The following is a 14571-nucleotide window of genomic DNA, read 5'->3' on the forward strand; positions in this document are numbered from 1 at the left end:
TATTTAACTATTTAGTTCGAGGTTGTTCAAAGAGAAACACAAGCAGGATAGTGAGACGGTTCAAAGGAATGCCGTGATATGAAAGTAGACTTGGCTACGTTTGTTTTCAGGGCTGTTAATGAGACAGCTTTCTCAAACAAATCCAATTATCACCAGAGTGGCTTATTTTGCTAGCACTTTGCGTCCTCCGACTCTTTCCTAGCCATTGCTTCATGTTCTTTTTGTTATCCGCTTTTGCACTTGAAAACAAATTCCTTTTTTAAAATTCTGGAAATGCACGACGCCGCTCTCATATCTTTGTTGTTTCCAGTACAAGGCTACAGACGGCAGCTGGCTCCAGCTAACCTTCGTACACAAATCCGTGTTGCAGAAAGCTTAAAGCGGCAGCCATGAACCTCTTTGTGAATCCCAAAATGTATCTGTCAGACAGTGACTTTCAACTTATTGGTGTATTGGTGTCTTACTGTATTCCAACAGTGGACATATTACACAACGGGCGTCTTTTCAAAGGCAGAAACATGCAGGGATATGCATCTCAGGAAGAGAACCAAAACGGCCAAAATGAGATTTTTTTTTAAATGTCACGTAAATGATTACACATAAAATGACCTCAGAGAGACATTAAAAAAACATATGGGAAAAGAAAAGAAAGGGGGGAAAAAACCAACAACCCTGAAAAGATTTTTTTTATAAAAAATAAAATAAACAACCCTGAAATGAAAGTAACACTTCTGAGACAAAACAGCCAAAATAAGATGCAATTTATCGGACCGTGACCAAACCATATCAGACAAAAATGACTAAAATGAGACAAAACTGCTGCGAGACAAAATATTACAGCAAACAGGCGCAAGGGTGCTGAAGACGGGTTTAAAACAACCCAAAAGGCTTAAAAATGTGACACAAAAACAACCACCGAGGGACATCCGATGATCAAAAATGTGACAGAAACGAATAGCGTCTGCAGGGTTCGTCTCTGCTTTGCATCTCTTTCAGTGTGGGTGTCTTGGATGCCCTTTTGCTCACATCTGTGCCCAGGGACCCTTTGTGTCATAATCCGTCCACGCTCCAAACATGTGCCATCATTGAAAATCAGGCAACTCTTTGTACTCTGCGGCATCATAGTTAGCAGCTGCAGCTGAACTGTGACTTTGCAGCCGGCAGATCTTTTTCATTTGCTAGAAAATGTAAATAACAACAACAACAACAAACAAGAGCAGTCAAAGGCCCCTCACCCCCTCCAGCAGGTTGGCTGGTGCTGTTCTGGAGCCCGTCAAGTCCTGAATGAGGAACTCCGTCCAGTCGCTGTATTTCTCTTTGATGGCTTTAAAAAGACACACAAAACAAATGCAAAACCAAGGGTGAAAAACATGCAAACAAGAGTCAGAATCATTTTACAGCAGAGTTAGATGTGGCCCCCAGAGAACTGCAAGCATGAGTAAGTGCATGCACGTACTTGGAAAAAACACACAATGGTTTTCACGAATGCACACCTTTTCAAGGTAGATACAGGTTTTTTTCTCTTTTGGTTAAAACTGATAAACAGATAAAGCTCCAAAGGCTTAACTGACCACGACAAAAATGGTCTGATTTATGTCCAAGATCAGACTGTTTTAGGTTTTCACAGGTAAAGAGAAAGTAAGAAAATGCAGAAGTAACCACCTGAAAATGAAATCGCATACGTGAAACAGCTGCTAATTTTAGCAGACCACGCCACATTTTTGTATTGTGTTTTTTTTTTTGGAGTTGAGATGACCACTGCTCTGTGGAGAAGTGAGACCAGAAACAAATCTCATCCAGAAATTCCACCATCGGAGGTTACTTGCAAGTTCACCAGTTGAAAATGACGGTAGAGGCCGAGGTCACCGCTGATTCAAATGAACTTTCAAGACCACGTGTTAGAGCAGCGCAGATTCAGATTGGTGTATAAAAACCCACCAGTGGCACAAAAGGCAGAAAAAAAAGAAAAACAAAACTGTAGACGATGTTTAAGAATATTTATGGAAATCACTGCAAGAACTCAACTGAAACTTTTCCCCATGATTGCCGGTGTAGCATTAAGGGCGCTCTTTAGTTTTGGTTTCCAGGAATCAAATTAAAACCAGATTTAACAAACATTAATCCAGCAACCTGAGATAACGGGAACTGTGTAACTCGGGGAAGTAGTAAACTGGAGGGACAAACGCTTTATCAGGCTCCTAAAACAAAAACAATGTTGCACAATACTTCGAACCCATGGAGACCACATGGAGCTCATGCCCGCCCTTATCAGCTTATTTTACAAGATAACACTGCTCTCAAGACATCTTTTAAATAGCGCAGCATTCTACAACAAAAGAGCGGGGGTTTGAGGTTTCAAATGTGTCAGTTTAGTTCGAGGAATAAAGGTTCGACTGCTCTGACAAAAAAAAAAAAAAAAATAAAATAAAATAAATATATATATATATATTTTTTAAAGGAGGCCTCAGGAGGTTTATGAGGAGCTGGTTTCCTCTCCTCGATAACTTTGGAGGCTGCATCACACAGACAAATGGGTCCGCCACAAAAATATCCTTAAGGGATGAGCCAAAGAACAGAAACACATCTTTGTACAACGCGGCCGTTTAGAGAAAAAAAGAAGGAAGACTGGGGCTGCGTTTCGTTGAGCTCGGCGTACCCACTTAACAGGATCCGTGTCTGAGACTATATTCTCACATGTTCCTGAACACAGATCTTTTGGGAAACTCCTTACAGGCTGAAGATGAGTGTTGACATGTAGACAAGAAAAAACTAAATTGAGAAATGTGTACACGATGACGCCTGACATCTGTAGGCGTTATCAGTTACCACACGTCCCGCCCCGTTTTCTGATTGGTCACCCCTGAACAACCAACCCTCTGCTTCCTGTTTACGCGGACACGTGTGTGCAAAGTGTGACGAATTCGCGCAGGTTTAAAATAGAAAAAAAAAAGATAAACAATAGGTGTGGTTTAATCAGCATAAGAGAAAATACCTGTAAGTTTACGATGGGCATTGCACTCTGTACTCTGTCCATATTCAGAACTTAAAGGGTTATCGGGCTGCTCCCTTGCATTTCCTTCTCCCTTGCTATCTGTTACGGCAGAATTATTTTAAGCAGTCCTCGCCACAGATGGCCTTGTTTCAGTAAACCGCATGCTTGTCTTGCTTTTTCTTACAGACACAAATTATGTTTGGATCTAAAAATCCTGCTGAGACTTTCAATCTGCTCCAAAGTAAGAAAAAGAGGAGATTAAAGGCCATGAGAAAATAAAACAGAAGTGTGACACATTAATATCCATGATGCCAAACTAGAATTTTAGATTTGTCAGATTTACACATACGATGAGGTATGCAAGCACACAAATAAGCATTTAAGTCTTGGAATCTTACTCATTAACAGCTTGACCCATCTAGTTTTGACCTTGAAAATCTTTAAAAAACGGCATTTCGCAGCCACACGCCAAACTTTTGAACGAGCCAAAGTGGGTCGTTTCATTTCCAAAAAGATGTCACAAGAGACTTGTGCGTTGCTATGCGGAGACACGAGACCGACAGCTCTGTGCTCTACAAAGTCAACCTGCACGCTGAGCTTATGTGCAACAAACATTCTGCTATGGTTAACCTTGCAGGGACCAACATTTTGTCCCCACATGGGAGGTGAATCCCCTCATTGTTACCACATTATAAACCGATCCATTTCTTCACATACAGATATACCAGTCAGACCAGAACTCTCCAGAGCCATGTAAAAAACAACAAAAAAAAGAAGAAAACAACTTCCAGCTAATTTACATGGGGACGTCTGGTTTTTCTGTGTTTCCTGTTTCCCACTGTGCAACAGCATTACGTAACATTTGCTTTATTTGATTTTAACTCCTGACATCTGCTTCCTTTTCCATCCTTCTCCCTTGTTCCTCAAAAAAAAAAACTCATGTTTTACCTATCGTGGTGACTTACACCAAGACCCTGCACAGACAGACACTCGGGAGTCTTTGAAAGTTTGCCAAATGAGTCACAGTTGCAGAATGACTCCAACGCGCAGTGAGAACTGATATTCCCTGCATTACTGATTAGCATCAAGCTGAAGTGAAAGAGAAATGCAGCCTGTGCCCTGAGGCACTGCTGATAATGAAAACATGTCCCGAATTTTAAAAAAAAACCCATTTTGTAGCTTTATCTGGTTTGCTAATGATGAGGGGGTGTGGATTTACATGGTGAAGAGTGCTCACCAGTCTTTGAGCATGGATGCTGTGTTTATCAGGCTCTAAGTTGTGTTGTTTTCATTAGGAACAACAGACTTGGATGGAATAAATCAGGTGGATAGTTTCAGTAAAAAGAAAGTCTTCAAATGAACAGTTTATACAGTATTTATACAGGTTATTCAACCTCAGAAAAAAAAGTGGAGTTTCAGTTTCAGAGTATTTGAACACGCAAGATATCGTCCGTCAACACAAGGAGAGGTCGTATCTACCACTGACTGTATGGAAAGGATGAACATAACACAGGTCTAACATGAGGGTTGATGTCGAACACTTTGATCATTCTTATGTAAGCTCTTTGTGTGGTTAAAGCATGTTATAGCGTTTCGTTTGCCTCAACAATCTGCGCCGTGGGCTGCTCCTGCATGTGTTGTTGGTCCTTTAGCTTTGCTCTGCGGTGGAAAAGACAGAAGTTGACGAAGATCTGCTTTATAATGAATGTCGACGGCTCCTCCCAGCTCAAGCTAACTTTCAGTCAATCAGCTGAGAGCGACGCAGACGAATACGTGCACGCAAGAGTAAATGGGCCCAAAGTGACTTAAACCTGCAGTCTTTCTGACAGCCAGCAGGGGCAGCTCCTCTGGGTGCAAAAAGAAATCTGATCGTATCAAAGATTATCAGATAAGAACTATTTCACACTTGACCTGTGACCTCAGTAAACCTCAGTAGTTTCCTAAAGGGTTTATGGTCTCCATCTCTAGTTTTCACATCTTTAGTACAGCATGATGATATGTCTTAATGCTTCAAAGTAAAGTAGATTTAAAGGAGTTCTTTGTCAGATGCAGCCTTCACCTGTAACATGCTTTTTCATGTATTTGTACAGAATTTATGGTAAACAATATCTGCTCTCTTGGCTCACTGGCTGATAGGAATAAAATAAAATAATCGTGAACCCAAAAGCAGTGGTTTTAAGGAGTGGATGTCTTTTTGTATCTTCTGAGGGGAGCTCACTGGCCTTAAAATCTCCCCAAATGAATAATAGCCTTGAACTGTTTGTCCTTTTCGGTTAGTTTCAGACAGTATTCGTGTAGTGTTGGTGCAGAGCCAGAAAACCGCAGCGTTCCGAGTTGAAATCAACGTGTGGTGTTTGGCTCTGGAACTAAATCTATAACGCAGAGGTCAGGAGACGCTTATCGAATCGCTGTCAGTTCAGCTTTAATGGTTACAGTTGGTGCCATTAAATCATATCAGAGGAAGGGGCACAATAAGGTGTAAAATGACCTGCGAATTGAGCAGAAGACATGACTTATTTCTGTTTCATTCTGCTGTTTTTAGATGAAACTTTATTGTCATTGCACCTGCCTCACATGCAGGCGACGGAATGCAGAAGAGTGTAAGCAGTAACTGTAGAATACATATATTACACTGCGTCATGGTAAATATTCTAAAGATTACACAGGATTATCGCAGTCAGCTCAAATATATTTACATTTGAAAATCTTCAGGCAGCAAGAGAGACTGTGGCTGTTGAGACGAAGAAAAAAAACAAAACAACAACAACAAAAAACGTCACCGTTCACACAGACATTCAAATATTCTCCCAAGCATCCTCTGTAAAAAGGGAAGAGGGAACCTAGTAGAATCTCATTTATGGCTTTATAATCAATAAACTTTCACTTTAAATGTGCCCTTGAAACTCCCCGACCTTTAAATGAGAACTGCGCATTTACAGACACCGAAAGCCAAATCTCTTCTCAATTTTTTTTCTCATTAAACAGTGTCGTTCTGCAGAATAAAAAGTTGCGTTTCTTCATTGAAAAAGTGTTTCCAATCAAACAAGCAAAGCCCTGTCTTATCACATGTACAAGTGTGTTACTGGGGAATCCTTTTTAAACGAAAGATTACAGTAAATAAGATTAACAACATAACTGACAGTTAGCTCTACAGAGGCTCAGGATTTTAAATACATAATTGACTAAGGAAGCCAAATCAATACATCCACTCGTGGCTCAGGACTCCAGAGATTCTGCCTGAATCATATCAACAACAGTGTCATTTTCTGGCAAATAAATCAATGTGTCAGTACCAGGGGAGCAGTTTTCCTATGACAGTAACGTGAACAGTGGGCACAGACATGTGTGGCCAGACATTCCCTTTATGCATGTTTAATAATAGTATTTTTTTCCCCCTGAGACTATTTTCTGCCCTCACCACTGCTGCCGGTAGTTTGCACACACACAGTCGTGTTGATCTCGAGTGCGCAGAAATAGATCCACCATTTTTATAGAACCTGCCCAGATTAGCCACGAAGATGAAGCTGCAGAAGCTAAAACATGCAAACTTACACCTCCTTCACCCCTCTCTCACCTCCTGGCTCCTTCTCCCTCCCCCATCTTTCACTTTCACTCTACTTTGGTGCTCTGTGTTTTAAATTATTATTCATTTTCCTTCATTTTCATCCTGAAGGCGGCAGACACGCAGAGGTGAAAGCTTGACTTTCACAGAACAATAAGAGCATAATTAACCTTGACAGGGGAGATCCTCAAAAACACACTTCTCCTCCCCCAAACCAGCACATTATCCCACAACCAACCCCCCTTCCAGAGGCCCAGGTGCCTGAAGTCTCCAAGCAACTAACTAGTATGAAAAATAAATATGAATGCATACAGTATGTATGATATTTGCATTTCCTCTGTAAACAAACTCGTCGCAGCGCACAAGGCATTATTTAAAAGCTTTACTTTAGATAATCAGTGCTATAATTAATGAAGAAAAATCAACCCAGTGTTTTAAGCTGTGATCACAGCAGTGCAACAGATTTTAATCAGACTTAATGGGAGCAAATTATGCTCAATTCTCCCTCTGTCCCATCCAGTCATTATTCGCTGGCATGGAGACGAGCAGCCCTGAATGCACAGCGGTAGCGAGCCAAGTCAATTCAGACGTACTTCCATTTCAATTGACGGGCTTCCAAATAGGCCACGAGCATAATGACTGCAGCGTGCGGGCACATGTAAAAAGCCACACGGAGCAATTTGTGTGTTTATTGAGAGATATATTGCTGTTATGTTTGGCTGGAAAGTTTCAGATGCTATACTGTTAACATTTTTAATGCGCCGTTCATGACAGGGCAGGGGATATTAAACCCATTTGTTTAAAAATGAATTACTCCAGCTATGTGTTAGCGGCAAGTGCTGAAGAGGCCCACACGAGGAGAGCACCTACAGCAGGGATCTCTGTGTGAGCGTTTTTCCTGCTTTCTAAATCGTGAAAAACTCCTAATATCGCCTATGAAAACTACAATTTTAAAAAGGCAAAGCAAACAGGCATGCACTTTTCTTTAATAGAGAGTCGCAACCTTTGTGAGGCTATGCAAATGTGGACGGAACAGCAGGGAGGGTTGGTGAAAATATGACCCGAACTGGGAGCCGTCTGCTGAGTCCTCCTACTTTGTTTTACATGATATTTGTGTGTCTGATGGGCAGTAATATAAGGTTAAAGCCACTTTCAGATTGAGGATGGGTAATGTTGTGATATATATGTAATACATAACTTTTTTCTTTTGTCCTCCACTTGACCAGTTTCCTCATTTTTTAAAAGGACACACTGCACACCATGCTGAGATATGTCACGTTTTCAGCTAGCGGCTCACAGACTTCTTTAAGTGAATCACCTTGTTGACGCAAATATACTTATTTATGTCTATTACACGGTGTTCTCTTTGGCATTTCTCATAGAAGCAGCTAAAGAAATGGGAAACAAAAGCGGTGTCTTTGTCACAGGCTGCCAGTAACAAAGTGCCCAAGGACACAATTTAAAATATATTCTTTGCTCAGTTATGTGCGGACACAACATCGGTTCATCTCTTGAGTTATGCGTTTTTTTTCTATGTTCGAATGATTCATAGGTCAGTGTTAAGTGGCTAAATAAAAAAACTAAAAAAATACAATCCTTTGAAAATGGTTAGGTACAAGGACTGGGCTGAAAATGAGAGTAAAAGCAACCCATTGTCCAAAGGAAAACTTGGAAAGACTTTCGGAAAGCCTTCAGAGCTGTTGCTCAAGACCACTTCTTTTTTTGGAAGCAAAATATAAAGAAATGAGGGATGACTCAACACTTTTCCACAGCGCTGCACATGAGAAGGGAAATTTGATTGGAGGAGATTGACTGCAGGGGTCATGTCTCAATGGTCAACAATGATGGGAAGCCGGTGACGCAGTCCTCCAGTTGTCTGCTTATAGGGAAGGCAACTGAACTCTTCTCTTTGGTTATCAAACACGACTCACATCCAAGCAGCTTTCGACACTTCTAACTAACTGTTGGGGGGTTATTTAGACTCCACCGGGGTCATTCACACTTCATACTGTACAATAAACCCCTGCAACTAAGTTTCTTGTCATAAGATTCTTGTTTAGATTAGGTTACATATCTTTATCTACCATTATCTACCACTCAAGTTGCAAGTCTGAAACGAAGTAGGAAGAAGCATTAACTTATCGAGTCCTACCCACAGTTACCCTTACATGAACCAATTGGTACAACCCTCAGACACCCTTTCTTATAACTTATTTCTAAAAGGGACAAAACTTCAATCAAATCCATACTGAGTGCCCCTTGTGCTTTGATGATCGATCAGTCGTTTTTTCCCCCTCTTGTTCGAGAAGATTCGCAGGACTACATTTGTCTGATCATTTTAGAGTTTTGCAATTTCAACGGGCCAAAAAAAACATATACATATTTTAGACCATTATTTTCATAAATCGTAGCTGAGCATTTCTTACCAGTTTCTGACATTTGATTTGCCCAATAATTAACCAGGTTGTCAAAAGCAAGCAAAAAGGACTCCAGGGTAATATTACAACCGACTCCTCCTGTAAATCATCTGCTAAACTAAAAAGGAAAATTCTTGCTGCCAAAGCATGCGTTTTCTTTTTGGCGTAATATTGTTAAAGCCACACAACCAAACCAACTAAGACCCTTGTATTTCTTTTTTTTTTTTTCTTTGTTGCCACGATGCAATTCTCTACCTGAACACAGCTGAACACACGCAGGCACACACACACACACACACACACACGGAGCCAGAGACAGGTCTGTCTCAGGGTGTAATCTCCAGCAGGCTCTGGCAGGAAGCAGTGTGGTGAATTCATTATGCAAATGATCTCTGTCAGGAGTTGTTCAGCGAGCAGCTACCTCACCACATGACCAAACTTGTGATTGTATCCTGAAAACGCTCCTTGCAAGCGTGGATCAGTGTACCCTAAATACATGCAAGACACAAACGCATGCACATAGAAAGAAAATGCACACATGCACAGGAGAGACATGAGGCATCGCAGTCAACTCCACCTCACCTGCAGAGACCAGATTTCTCTTCAAAACCTGTACATTTGTCATTTAGGATGACACAACGCACGACTTATTCCCCGCTTATATTCCCATAGCAGCAGAAGGAGTAAGTCATTACAGGTGAGGTGTGTGTGTGTGTGTGTGTGTGTGGGGGGGGGGGGGTTGTTCTACCCAGCTTTTAAATCCTCGTTCCGATTACTTTTTAATTCTAAAAATCATGCAAGAGAACCGCTTGCAGCCGTGCAGACATTGTGCTGCTTTTGCACACAGGCACGCTGATTGATTCAGCCGCTGACTTGAGCACAAAAGCGTCGCTGAACATCAGCAGGGGAGCGTCAGAATTGGAGGAGCGGCGTGCGTGTGGGTGAGTTTCATGAGTGAGCAAGCGAGTGTGACGAGGGATTTAGGTGTGTTTGTTGTACTATGTGCTCTGTCCAATGGAAACAATCATTTCTACCAATCTGCGTTCAGTTTTTCAAGCAAAACAGTTTGCAGAGTGATTTACGACAGCGAGCCCAGCGAGGGGAAATTAAAAAAAAAAAACCCTGCGTCATGTGGAACAGCATGAAAAAGCAGACAATCGGGAGGAGTCATTGTGAAACACTGAAGATGTGACAATGGAAAAAGAAAAGAAAAAAAATAATTAAAAATCACTGCTCACTTTTGAATCTGCTCTCAAAGATTGAGTGGAATGTAAAAAAGGTCATTTATTCTATAACGACGACGCTTTTAAATGGTCTCAGAAAACACTACGGAACAGTTGCTGGTTTAGATTTCTCTGTTTAAGTGTTTAACTGTGAAAAGGTGGGTATTATTTGTGTGCATGCCCGATATAACTGGATATCTGGTTCCATCTTTTATACAAAGGAGGTGAATAGAATCTTTTTGCGATCGTGTAAGGATTTCTGAATTAGTCTACAAACCACAGCTGCAGGGACCCAATGGATCCGAGGTGGGGGCAGAAAGGGAAAAATAGTGATTGTTATCATTAAATGGAAGTTTTATGACATAAAAACAAAAAACACAAGATATTTAAAAAGAGACAAGAGACCAAGACAGACCAAATAATACAAATTAAGAGAGGAAAAATACCCACTAGCAGACCCCAAAATGGCCCAAAAAAAAAAAAAAAAAGAACAAGAACTAAAGATATGCAACTATAAAGAGATAAAAAATGTTCAAAAAGGAGACACAAAATGAACAAATCCACACAATGAGCTAAGCCAACCAAATAAAAAGACTCAAAATGTAAAAAACAGGGCCCCGAAAGGACAAAATGATTTTAGGTTGATGCAAAAGACCACAAAAGAGATTCAAAAGTGATTTGAAAGATCAGAAATCGACTAAAAACTAGAAGCAAAGTGTACCCCCGTTTGTTGTCATTTTGATAGTTGGTACCTGGGAGCGATCGTTTCTGCTCTTTTAATGGCAATCAAGGGGCCCGCTTGATGACTGAGTGAGAAGAAGAAAAAAAATCTGAAGTTCATATTAGCAGCCATGCACCTACCTTAATCTGACAGAAACTGCTACCACTGCAACCACCGATACTATTGCTGTCCGACCAAACCAGCGATCTAAGTCTGCATGTCGAGATCAAACTGTGAATGCAAAGTACTTCAAAAGGTGTTCGGAAAGAACTCTTAAGATGCTCTAAAACAACAGCTTTCACAGGGACCACTACTGCAGTATGTCAAATTCTAAATAGAGACCTAACATTGGTCCTTTTATACATACTTTCCTTTTGATTTCCTGCTATATCCCGAACCAGAGAGACACACCTACAGCCTCACGTGCATATAAACAAATCTGTACACATCACAAAAAGTAGGGAAACTGTAGCTTTAAAGGAAAATCTTAAGAGATTTTCAACCTGGGCCTTATTTTTTAAACCTTTCAGGGTTCTTATGTCCAGTATCAAGCAGGTTCTGCAACAGAACAGCGGCTGATGAGAGTCGGTAATGTCACAGACACTTCAACTCTCACGGTGCAATCCTTTTCGGTCGAGTCCTTATTTCGACACCGGAATGTGGGAAAAGATTTGAAAGTATCAGAACTTTTTCTTCAGCAGCAGAGTTGGAAGGCTTTCATTTACACTAATCGTTTTTGATCTAAAAAAAAAAAAAAAAAAAAAAAAAAGACTATACGAGGGCAGTTAATTGATAAGCTAAAGAAATTTAGCGCAGAAAAATGAAGGAAACCCACTCACGATAAGAGAGGTTGAGACACCAAGGAACCGATCAAATACCAGCAGTTAGCACCACCTGAAAAAGTTCAGACTGGTGACACATATTGATTTTATCTCTCAAAACACGTCTTTTAACCAGACACTCTTTTGACTTTTGATCTCCCTGCCCGTCACATGAACTAGTGACCTTTTCATGACAAAACTTTGTCTTACACATGAGAGGAGGCCTCTTTATCAGAGCACCGTGTTTCTCTCTCAGAGTTGCCTCATTTTGCACCAGTTATCGTAAGAGCACAGCTTGGTCTCAGCAGGCACTAACAGCAGTGTGTGTGTGTGTGTGTGTGTGTGTGTGTGTGTGTGTGTGTGTGTGTGTGTGCGTGCGTGCGTGTGTTATCGCTCCGCTAAGACACGCTCACTCAGCACTCAGCTAGAAAGGAGCCACATGCAAGAAGAGGCAAAGCATGTCAACTGAGCTGTGAGGTCACTCCCCACGGGGAGGTGAAAAGAGGAAGAGGAGGAGGAAGCACATTGTACATGCAGCTCTGAGGCCTAACAGTTGACACAGTGTTGATTTCATGTTAGCCACTAGTGAGCCGGGCAGGCGAGTTAGTCAGAGGCACTATTAGAGCAGCTTACCTTTTCTTAGGTAAATGTTATCTGAGAAATGAAGAAAAAACAAAAAGGAAACAAATAAAACAGGTTACTGAAACACAGGTGTAAGCAGTTATGAACACACACACACACACACACTCATTTAGCTCCAATATTTCAGCTAACCTATCAGAACGCACACACATTTACACACCGGAATGTGCACTCTGATGCAAATCCTTGAAATGAATCCACAAAGAGCACAAATTGACAGTTTATAGCAGAGGCCCTCTTTGGGGAACGCGGAGACGCCTCCATTACACGATTTCTGCCTCGGGTTGCATCATTAAACACGCAGCGGTGTCAGCTGTCCATCACCGTGTTTTTTTTTTTTTTTTTTTGGGGGGGGTCTGAAATCTAAACCTCCCAAGAGTCAGACACCGCTAACTGTAGCTGACAACAGTGGGTGGATTTTCACAGACTTTAAGAAATTGCGCCGTTTTTTTCTCTTAATCAACTTCAGCTTCTGTTAGTTTGCTCACTTTACGCCGTGATGAAACGTGACTTTTTTTCCCTTTTTCCCCCTTCTTTTTTTTTTTTTAAATCACATGGTTTATCAAGTGAAAAACGCACCGATTCCCTGATTTGCCTTCACAGACAGCAGCAGCTCCGAGGAAAAAAGAAAAGGAGTTCTTTATGATGAAAACGCTCAGGTTATCAGCCGGTACACGGTCACATAATCACTCTGTCGGATTTAACGAGCTGCCAAGGGAAGCTTTAAATACCGAGAACTAATTTACTGCTTTCTGGAGAGAAATTTGGTTCATTTTCTGTCATCACAGAAAAAGCCTCATCTTCCTTTTTGACCAGTCAAACTAACTGGATTCTGTATGCAGTTCTCATGTCTGACTTCCTGTCGGCCTCATCTGCTCTGAGTGGATTGGGAAGCCTCTGTCATAAAACTGTGAATATAAACAGTTTTAGTCATGAAACCACAAAAGGAAGACGGATGCATAAGCATTCGTTTCCTCAAACTGCATATGAATGGTTCCCCTTCATAAATCTTAGTGATCTCTAACTATACATATGTGCACTAACCTGATTTCCACTCCCATTTTTAGCCGGGAAAGGGTGCGGACACTCAAATACTAATAATACTCAAAGAAGAGGTTTTACCAGATGTGAAACAGAGCCAGTCAGTACAGTAGAGTAAAGTTAAATCCGGTTTATTTGGTGGTCTCGGTTCCTTTATCGCGAACGGGACAAAAGCTTCAGGATGACGTTATTTGATGTTAAATTCTGACGCCTTTTCTCCCGTTTCCACCTCCTCAAATCGGGCCTCAAATGCTCTGAAAAAAATGCTTATGCTCGGTTTGATGGGATGAGGTGCGCACATTCTTCACATACATTCATTTGTGTTTTGGAAAAGATGCCCGCATCGATTGTGCACCTGAGCCCCCCAGCGTGTATTTTTAAAGAGGCCTTAGAGACTCCTCTGAAGTGATTTCACGGAAGCCGGAACAGGTCAGGTGGATGAAGGTCATATCCTGCTCAGCAGGGGCTGCGATTGAGTTTCTCTCATCTTCAGCTCAGTTTTAGAGCTCTAAAGACTGTGTTTCTTTGGTCAAATATTGTATAATGTTTGGACAAAACAGCTGCTTAAATACAGCTATGACTAATCTATCATGGCGTAGTTGGCGCAAACTGATATTTCAAGGGGAAACATTTTGTTTCCCTGCTATGATACTAAAAACTGTATATTGTAAAGCCATCAGTTTCCTACGAATGTATTTGCAAATGAAAAGTCACTGTAAACAAGTGTCATTTTAAAGAAACTCCTACAGAACATGCACTAAAGCTCCGTCTGACTGACTCTGATTTACATCGTATTCATTCAGATTTTTAGATTAGTAATTTCAAAACAAAAGCACTTCAAAATCTCAAACGTTATCCTTTGCTAGATGATCGCACACTAAATATCCTGAGGGTGGGACTGCTACTGTCAGCCACAGTGGCGTCCTAGATATTGGGAAATTGTGATGAGCATTTTTTCTTAGTGTACTCTGTCAAATGAACAAAAACTCTGACAGTAGCCGACATTGATTGATAATGAAATAATCGCAACCTTTTTCAGTCGTGTTTGTTTGGTGAAAAAAAACGGCCAAATAAAAAGCATTTTCACTGCAGTATGGAGAGCAGATTCAATCTTTTGTTGTCTTTTCGACAGATATAAACTGCTGAGATGTG

The 14571-nt window shown here is 41.0% G+C and overlaps 1 protein-coding gene across 4 annotated transcripts in view; it reads right to left on the minus strand.

Annotated features, from left to right (window-relative positions):
* The window catches only part of sfmbt2 (Scm like with four mbt domains 2), a 60252-nt gene that overhangs the window by 22109 nt on the left and 23572 nt on the right, over positions 1-14571 (minus strand). For 3 of the 4 annotated variants that reach the window (XM_075471855.1, XM_075471857.1, XM_075471856.1), the window contains exons 5-6: positions 12370-12390; positions 1236-1324 (exon numbers count right to left, since the gene is read on the minus strand). In XM_075471855.1, coding sequence (XP_075327970.1) covers positions 1236-1324; positions 12370-12390 — 110 coding nt within the window. The remainder of the gene's footprint in view (positions 1-1235; positions 1325-12369; positions 12391-14571) is intronic. The other variant, XM_075471858.1, reaches the window with a different exon arrangement.

Source organism: Odontesthes bonariensis, chromosome 8, assembly GCF_027942865.1.
Source record: "Odontesthes bonariensis isolate fOdoBon6 chromosome 8, fOdoBon6.hap1, whole genome shotgun sequence".
Lineage (NCBI taxonomy): Eukaryota > Metazoa > Chordata > Actinopteri > Atheriniformes > Atherinopsidae > Odontesthes > Odontesthes bonariensis.